Raw genomic sequence first — 10,131 nt, 5'->3', positions numbered from 1 at the left:
AGTGAAAAATAAAATTCCATAGGTTCGCTGGTTTGTTTGCCATTTCAGTTTTATTTATTTTTTTATTTGTTCATATTTTTTTCGTTATCAATTTTTTAAAATTTTTTTTTGCATTTTAAACTCTTTCATCCACAATAATAACTGCACATCTATGCATTTACTGCTTTAATTTTATGTTTTGAATGACCAGTCACTCAGTTGGCGCCAACGTTTTGGAGGTCATTCGCACCGCGCTGCGGCAAAACAGAGTCAAGGTCTCGAGCGCCCTTCGCGCTGACCAGCTGCTGCGCACTTGTGGTCGTTGAGCAATAAATGTTGTAAAAAATACTAACTTTATGCAAAAAAGGGGAAAACTAAAATGAAGGTGAAAGTGAAAGTGAAAGTGCTAGTGAAATTAAGCATTTCGTAAAACTGCTGTCGCCTTTTTGTCCCTTGACGGGCACAAAGCTTAAAAATGTGCTAATGCGCCTAAAGTTATGCAAATATTGGCATGTTGTGACAGTTGTGTGCCAAAGGCAGATTGCGTGACATTAAGTAATAAGGATTAACAAAAAACACATGCAAATAATGGAAACACACATTTTGGCAAAGCATACTCTGATATTAATTTTCCAAAGCTTTTTAGCCTTAACGAATAGCTTAGTACCTACCTACAGTAGCGTATGATTTTTTAAATATAGCCAACTGCTTAAGTGAACACGTGCTATAGAGTGGCGATATCTTTTAACGATATCGTTTAACATTGATATTGATAACGATAGCGATAAAAATACCAATGAATTTTTCAATAAATTTCAAGTATTATAAGTACCAGGTTGACCGAGCTTTTCTAGGAGTGCATACACTTTTTAAAGTTTTCAAGGTTTGGGTTTCAAATACTTGTCATTTGTATAGCTTTAAAAAATATTTTGGAAATAATATTTAAAAAAGTGTGGATTTTTGTATCTATAAAAGAGTAAATTTTATACTTTACAATTTATTTGGCAACCCTGTTTAGAAATACGCTGGAATGAATGCACATTTCTTGATCGTATATGTACTGCTGATTGAAATTGACAAATAATGAATTTGTATTACACAGAAGCGTAGCAACCCTGATTTTATAATGTGTGTGATTGTGAGTTGTGGTGAGCAATATAACATGACATAAAAAATTTTAATCTTCATTTTCCACAATATTTATCTCCTTATCTTTATCTCTATCCCTCTAAATATCTTTGTCTCAATCCTCTTCTTTATATTTTATTTTTCATCTATATCTTTGATTTGAGTTAAGTTGAGTTGAAGTGAAGTTAGGTTAGCAATATTGCCTATCAGAATCTTCAGTTTCATTTTTATTTTGCTCTTTTTTTTCTTATATACATATTTGCCTTTATTTCTTATATCTTCAACTCATCTCTATTCCTTTCTTCTACATACATATTCACATTCGCCTACACGGATAAGTATTAGTTATTGAAATTTACATCCATCTTTGTTTTTGCATAACTTAATTTGTGTCTCTATTTTANGTGTCAACTAGCAGCTGACACTGCCTCCTTCTTATACATTTCAAAAAAAAAAAAAAAGGTTGATGCGACTGAGATATTATTCGTACATAGTAAATGCTAACTTGAGAGATATTTCAAGCACGAGCTTAAGTAAGCAGAGACAAAGAGCAACGTATAAGTGCTATTTCGATGGCATGACTTAAAAAAAAAATGGATAATAAGAAGCTGCTGACCAGCCGAAAGTGAAGAGCATTTGACAACAATAAATAAGGCAGGCAAATTGCGGACGTAGATGGCGCCGTTGATATGAATGAGATCTTCTAAATAAAAAGAAAATTTTAAGTTTGCTGATGATGAGGACTACCGACCATAAGGACATTTTTGTTTTTAAAATTCTAATGATAATCACTCAACGGCTGCCATGTTGTGACGCAAGCTATTTTATTTGACAATTGCTTACTTATTTCAGCTTTTTCATGCTCTTATACCGCTGCTGATAGTAATGCAACGGAACTGATACTGTTAGCAGCGCCGCTGTCTACTACTTGCCTGCTGTTCAGTAGCCTGAAAGTTGATGAAGGTTGTGTTGAGTGCAGCAAAGAATTAAGTGGATAATATTCCGCCCGTGCAATCACTATCTCAGAGCTCACACCTTTTTAGCTCTCTATCTATGCTGACATGTTTTTAATTAAACTGAAGAATACTGGAAGGCGCCTAGCCTTTACACTACACTTCACTTCATCCAATTTGCCTTTCATTCCACTTTTTCCACTACCTGCTGGTTGGCATTTTATTTGCTTTCATTAAACATCGCTTGATGGTAATCGGTTGCTACTGCTCCATCACTTAAACCCTGCATCAGTTTGTCAAGCAAACTTTTGCATATCTGTCATTTTTAAATGTATTCGCCTTGGGTTGTGCAACCAAAGCACCTGGCAAACTTTATCCATATTTTAGCTTTGTGCGCACGATTTTAAAAATTAGAATAATAAGCAAGTGTTGCTATTAGGGAAATATTAACTTTCAGGTTGGAGTAAAAAAATTACGGTAATAATAAAATTGTTTAGTAGTATGGCTTGCTGCTGAAAGTTTTTATAAAGTTTGAGGATTTTAAAATATGCTGGAAAGCTTGTTGTACATAGCTTAAACTTTTTTATTACAAAAATTCGTATCACTTAGCTGAAGATAATTAAGAACAAAAGAATTTTCTCTCTCTCTCTCTCTCTCTTTCTTTCTTTCTCCAACAGGATGGCGCATCAACGTCCACAATTCTTGTCATCTCAATTTCCCTGCTTTATTGGTTTCGTCATACAGGCGAATGTTGGAAATTCGATGGCGGTGGTCCGGGTGCACTCGGTCCCGGTGCACCGATACATAACAGCCCGTCTCCGCTGCTGCTAAATGCGCCCACATTTATTGCCACCTATACACATTCGCGTGCGGTACGTAGCGCTTCAGCGTCACCAGGTAGTGGTGGTGGTGCTTCCGCTGCGGCTGCACGTGGTCCACCGCCAGCTGTGCCGCCGCCAAGTGGGAATGGTGGTGTTATGGCAGGCGGCAGCTTCTCGGCACTGTTAAATGGCCAACAACAGGATATTTTGTATGCTTGTCCGTTGAATAGTATGTGCCAGTGTGCAGGTTTGCCCAACGAGACGTCCACATTGATCGAAATCAATTGCAATGAAGTGGCGCTGTATAAATTTCCAGGTGAGTCAAGTGAATAATTTTTAAAAGATTTAAAAGAGTATTCAATTGAGTAATAAAGCCATTTCTTTTTTTTCAAAATCATAAGTCGTTAAGTTTTTCGTGACTAATGATTTTGGAGCAAATTACTTGCAAAAAGTTGTAACCAGCAAAATGTTTTTCGTTTTGTTATTTTAATGGGCTTAAGTTTCAGTTAACGGTGAGAATTATTCTCATAAGAATAAGAATTCCCGCACTTAGGTACTAATCAGATGGTGAATATAACAATGAGTCCCTATTCCCATGAGAATTATGCTCGTCGATTACCAGAACCTTAATACCACTTCCCACAAGTCCTGGGTGAGCTGCTGCACCTGATCTAGAGAATGTGGATTGAACCTCAACCCGCAAAAACGGTCACAATTCTCTTTACACAGAAAATTAAAATCCCGCTATTTCAATTTCCTACAAGAAAAGGGGCAACACTGTTACCCTCTAATGAAGTGAAATGCTTGGGCGCCATATCGTACAGCAAACTGACATGGCAAAGTAACATAGAGAAGCGGACCAAGAAGTCCATTACAACCCCCTACGCCAGCAAAACGGCTATTGACATTGAAATTGCGTCTCAAAGCCCACATTGTGCATTGGATTTATGCAGCAGTTGTACGTCCTAAATTATTCCACTATATTGAAGTCTGGTGGACAACACTGGATAAGTCGCTCACTAATTCTTAACTTACCAAGGTGTATGCTAATTACAGGTGTGCTGCCATACATGCCCATCAAAGCCATAGAAACTCTCCTAAACTTACCCACAGACCCTTTTTAGGGAAGCTACATGCGAGCTGCAATGCAGTAAGAATAAATGCACTATCAAAATGGAAAGCCGTTAGATTCGGTCAAACCAACAATCTAACCAACCACCTAGATACATTTGGGTGCCCAGATTACATAACACAACCGCTGGAGCTCGAAACAAGCTCTCTATTCCTTCGAAGAAGGACAAGATAACTCCACAGCCATCCATAGGGAGTGCTCAAACTAAATCTAAGAGTAGGAAGTGGTATACACTCACAGTACCTCTCATTAGACCACCGCAGTATCTTCCAAGCAGAACTCACGGCCATAAAATAGGCTGCATTCTTCAGCTTTCAAGTCACTAGATTGAATTTAGGAAAGTCCTTAACGTATTAACTTCAAAGTCTACTTCTCATATTGTGTAGATTCGATTGGAGCCATTTTTAGGGCCAAGCATAGCGGGAACGATTGGCTACATCAACGATCTCATAAACAATACTCATCAGAGCCGTTGGTGCACTATTTATTGACACCTGCAAAATAACCAAAATCCCATATTGGAAAAAGAAGAAGTGATCTACGAGCCCTGATAGGACTTTTTACGGGGCACAATCCATGGGGACGACATANCAAAATAACCAAAATCCCATATTGGAAAAAGAAGAAGTGATCTACGAGCCCTGATAGGACTTTTTACGGGGCACAATCCATGGGGACGACATAGAAGCATTGAGTTCGCACACCCACCTATATATCCCCTTCTTCTAAATCCTTTCCCTTGGCCTTAAGTACAATGGGCAATACGGCCCGAGTGCTAGGAATTTTTTATTTTTTTCCGGCAATTCCATTCCATTCAGTCCTGCTGTGTGTCGCTAATTTTGATAACCAAGAATCGCTCAAATAAAAGCAGTGTGTCATACTGCCAGATGTAGCTTATTATACATTAGATTTGGACTCTCATTTAGAGAATTTTAATGAGAATTATAAAATGGCGTGGCTCAAAACACGTGACAATCCACTTGATTCTTTTAATTTATGTGATTTTTAAGTCGAGGTAAGCATTTTGGTTGGCGAGATTTTTATTGACAGTCTATCGGAAAGGGCTCTTGTTACCAGCTAGTTGTTCATTTGCTATCTAAGATGTGATGCCGATTCAGTCTATGTAGCAGGAATTTTCTTCACGAAAGTAATAATTTCATTTATGCAAGCGTAGCTGTGCCTCTAGAGGAGAGAGACATAAAGTAAGCAGTAGATTAGCATAAACGAAATGATAAGAAACCTACATTGGGTTTTTAGGAATTTGCCCTTTCATCTATTTTCTTTTCGTTTTATGTTACCATTTTTTGCATTAATTTAATATTCCGTCATTTTTAGGAAACACCGCAATATTTCCACCCAATGGACCAAATATAAAAAAATTACCCTTTGGAATCCTTTAAACAGCCAACCTTTTTTGTACACAATGATTCTCAACAATTAAAATCTTCTACTACACTTCATCATCATAAATCTTATTGTTGGCTCGTTCTTTTTGTACTTTCGCCACTTTGTAGTCGAATGTTGACAATTGAAGGACACTTCAAACGGCAGCAGTATAGCTAAACGCAATACAAAATTGTTAGATTGAGCGATTTTCTTAAAATAACCAAATTAGAATGGGTTGCAAGCTGGGCAAAAAAATATTGTACGAAGTAAAGTGGTGGTGGTGGCGAAGGGATGAACTGTAGAAATTGCTTAGGGTTCAAAAATAGAATCTAAGTATTTTACCATTTTTTCGCTGATAGAAGAAAATGTTCAAACAGATTATAACGATTAACTGAAACGTGCCATGGTTAAGTACTTTGGGATGCAAATTGAATATTCTAATGCATCACTAAGGAAAAGATTATAAAATATTTATTTTTCAAACGGGCGTTGACACAAACGGTTGCTGTGGATAAGGGTTTTATTTTTATGTTTAATTTTTTTTTGTGAGCAGATACGAGAAAGAAAAATATTTTTTTTATTTTCCTTTTGTAGCATTTTTGCCGAAAATTTAAATACAATTAAAAAAAATATATCCACAACAAAGTGTCTGAGGTGTTCATTAGCTTGCTGATAATCAATTCTAAGCAGTTTGGGCTCTAAGAGCGTAAAAAAAATTATTTACGAAACAGTGGAAATTTTACCATCTCCACTCTAAATTTCGTCGCCAAAATTCTCTAAATGAAATGCAGTGGGACCCAAAAGTACACAACATGAAAAAGTAACAGATGCAATGTTTAATCAGCCAAATTTGGCAGTAAGAGGGGCATGTAACTAAATGTTGCTTGTCGTAGGCGCACCTGCCATTATTTTGATGATTTTGGGGGTGGTCAAAATTTACGATAGCGAATAATGGAATCCGTTTTCTGGCCCCTTATTTAAAAGTTACCATCTCTTGGACAATGGTGAAAAACAATGTTGGTCACACTAATACTAAAACATCTGCATAAGTATGTGTGCCAAGTGCGTGAGAAGCGAAAGCATAAATTCGATGCTTACAGCTGTATGTTAACTTTAAATTAAGCACAAAAACAACAATTGATTTAATAGTTTTCCAAATATCTCGAAAACGGGCCGAGGAAAAAATTTTAAAAGAATTACACATACACACATCAAAATTCTCTATGAAAGAAATATTTTTTTTTTCTTGTTGAAAAATTTTTCACATAAAACTTTTTTAAAAAAAATTAGTTTTGAAAATTTGCTCAAGAAAATCTCAAAAAAAAAATAAGAAAATCACAATGGTAGCTGTGAATATTGCGCAATACTTAAGTATAGTATTACGGGATGCACTCTACAATAATTTGAGTTGTGAATTTTTTTACACTGAAGTTGAGTAAAATGAATACATTACAAATTTAAAAATTTATTTATTTTTTTCTTCCATAAGAAAAAAGTGCAAAAAGCCATAGAATAAAAAATATTAAAAATCAACGCATTTTTGCTATAGCTTAAAACTTGCACTTTATTATACTAAAATTGAATGGGCTACAAGACTGTCTAAAAAAATTTTAAAATTTTTAATTTGTAATGTTCTCATTTTACTCAACTTTGGTGTAAAAAAATTCATAACTCAAAGTATTGTGAAGTGCACCTCATAATACTACACGTAAATATTGCGCAATATCAGAGCTACTATTGTAATTTTTTTAAATTTTATATTTTTTTTTTTTTAATGGCGTATTTCAAAAACTATTTTTTTATCAAAAAATTGTATGTGAAATATTTAAGAATAAAATTTAATATTCCTTTTCATAGAGATTTTGATGTGTGTATGTGTGATTTTTTTTTTAATTTATTAAATCGATTTGTTTTTGTTTTTGTGCAGTAAAGTTTTTAAAAATGTATTAATCAAGCTAAAATTTGACATTTATTTATGATTTATGTATCAATCCTAAAAATTTGAAACAAATCAAAGACATGAAGTTGGACCCCGTCCATTTTGATATGGAACGCCCTATACATACAGTGACCCAAACAAATAACAAGTAATATTTGTTTTTATCGTGCGTAAGTTTCGCTGCAAGTACATATAATTTCTCGTCGAGCGGATGTCATTTCACCACCAAGATAATGCGAGTTTACACCTGCTAAAATTTGTAAAGAGGCTACTTTTCGGATATACTTGAAACATTGGACCAACATTGACTAACTTTTGCCAAGTTATGGCAGAGTTAACGACCAATAAATGCACAAGAATTAGACACAATTTTTCTCAAAAGATCAATGCTTTAAGGCTTGCGAGCATTCCCGAAATCTCCTAAGGTGCATAACTGTGCGATTGATAGCTCCATATAATGGCAGGGGGATCAAGAGATCGATTATAATTATTCACTCTCGACTTTCATGGAGTGTCAAGTGGATTGTTATTATTCATTATCGACTTTCATGGAAGTGATCAATTCCCTTAATTTCAACAGATTACTAAACTAAAGAATAAATTACAAAAGCTGTTTTTTTTTGTAAAAGGGCGACAAAAGAACGCTCAACTCGGGTAACATTTCCTTTTAGCTACTTAAGCAACCCTGTTGGTAGCTAGCAAGAAACATGCGATTAGTTTGAGGCGAGGTGATTAGTTGGAGGCGAGCTATTTGCGTAATATATATACTTATTTAAAATATAAATCATGCTCTCACTACTGCTTTAATTTTATGCTAGATATGAAAAATTGTGCACACAAGTATAACAGTTAGCGTAACCGTGTTCTTTTCATATGCTCAAGAATACATGATTGCTACAAATAAAGTAATGCAGACTTCAGTCCGTCTACGCAAGTTCTCAATCGGGAGCAAAAAAAAATAAATTAAAGATTTTTCAAAATGATTCAAAACGAAAAGGAATACGAAATAAAGAATTTTTTTTTATATATTGTTGATTAGACATCAGCCCTGCTTACATCACTAAATGCAACTTTCACTGCTTTGACAAGAAATCACTTGAAAATTTAACAAATTAAAGGAAAAAAACACTTCAAGCGCATGTTGCCTCGCTTCTTAGTTTCTCAGTGCCAACTGCATTACAAATAAAATCCCAGCTAGGTATGTACATATGTACTTGAGTGCAGCAAAAACGCACATACTTTCATGCATGCTATCTTTTCACCATCTCTTCTTTAAAACAGGTCTCTGCTAATCCAGCTTAATTCCAAAATCTAGATACCATTTACAGTTCTGCTGCGCACTTTAAGTTCCATTTGCTGGCCTTCAGCCGTGAACTTTACTTTCCTCAACCTTGCACCAACTCTTTTGTCTATGTACCTATGTACATATTTATATATGTATGTACATACCTTCCATCCCTTGGAGTGCACTCACGCTTTTATTCGCTTCGCTGGCGCATTATCTGACAGCACTAAATTAAGTTTTATATTTAAGTTTGCCAATTAGTTGCGAAATGAAATTGTTGTCGACTTGGCCGCTTGATTTCCTTGGCCACCTCGCTTGCCCGCTATTATCTGCCCTTCACTTTGTTCTCTTTTTTCCTAATTTTTTTCAGTCCTTTTTATCCATTTCAGTCAGCGACCCTCAACCTCTGACGGTACTTCGTCCATCCTCACTTCCTCGTGCTAAACTTTCCTTATACCCCCACTCGTCTTGTTTGTTGCATTCTGTGTAGTTAGCTCACACTACGCGCTTCGTCTGTTTGACTTGACTGCCTTTTGGCCAGTTGTTTTCCACTTCCACTTCCGTTTCCGCTTCGACTGTGATTTCTGCAACATTTGAAGCGAAATTCCGTTTAGTCCACACGACTCGGCAGTTTGCACATTTTCTGTTGTTTTATTCAGTTTTCCCATTGTTTATGACCGTTGTATTTGTGTGTTGGCATTGCTTTTATACGTACTCCAGTCGCTGTCATGTCTTGTATCCGCAGCTATACTTTTACTGCCTTTGGCCCTGCCGCCTTTCATCACCTTGACTATGTCTTGGACATTAGTCGCTACATTCTTCAGCCTTGGTGACCCTTTGCTCTCCCCCCATCAACAATCTTTTGTATTTGTCCAAATGCCAAAGGGTGTATCTGCTGCTTTTTTACCACTTACTTCATACTTGGGTTTCCTTCATTTCGTCTACCTTTTACTCGCTTTCCGTCCATTAAATGTCCGCTCAATTGCTGTTGTTGGCGTCGACGTTGGATTTTAGTTTTTCTCATGTCGTTATCTTAATTAAAAATTTCAATACAAATTTTACTGTCAGCTTTTTTAATTCTCAAGCTTACACTAGGTTTGTTCCAGAAGCTACTCGAAGTCACTTCGAGTTACACATACGCGTTCCACAAGTAAGTCTTAGAGTTTATTTGAAATATGTACGCTGACAGTTTGAACTTTGCTCGAGTTTTTCTACAAGTAGCTTGTGGAACAAGCCTACTATTTTGCTTGTCTACCTTGCACTTAGATATTGTGATTTTTATAAGACGTTTAAAAGTTCAAGTGCAATTTCTGTTACAAATGATTTAGGTTTGGAAACCAACCAACCGCCCGGACAGTTCTCCATTGTATCGCAGTCGCTTGCCAGAGCTNGATTTTTATAAGACGTTTAAAAGTTCAAGTGCAATTTCTGTTACAAATGATTTAGGTTTGGAAAATATACCAACCGCCCGGACAGTTCTCCATTGTATCGCAGTCGCTTGCCAGAGC

At 36.0% G+C, this 10,131-nt stretch overlaps 1 protein-coding gene across 1 annotated transcript in view; it reads left to right on the top strand.

The window, feature by feature from the left end:
* Positions 1 to 2,943: 2,943 nt before the first annotated feature.
* LOC108365865 (chaoptin) overlaps positions 2,944 to 10,131 on the top strand; it is a 78,142-nt gene continuing 70,954 nt past the window's right edge. Inside the window, exon 1 of the mRNA XM_017620056.1 lies at positions 2,944 to 3,197. Within this exon, the coding sequence (XP_017475545.1) occupies positions 3,038 to 3,197 (160 nt within the window). The 5' untranslated portion in view covers positions 2,944 to 3,037. The remainder of the gene's footprint in view (positions 3,198 to 10,131) is intronic.

The sequence above is a fragment of the Rhagoletis zephyria genome, unplaced genomic scaffold (genome assembly GCF_001687245.7).
Source record: "Rhagoletis zephyria isolate East Lansing unplaced genomic scaffold, Rhagoletis_zephyria_1.1 Rzeph_scaffold_02031, whole genome shotgun sequence".
In the NCBI taxonomy this organism is placed as follows: Eukaryota; Metazoa; Arthropoda; class Insecta; order Diptera; family Tephritidae; genus Rhagoletis; species Rhagoletis zephyria.
Note: the sequence above shows the minus strand (reverse complement) of the source record. Positions and strands in the feature narration are given on the sequence as shown.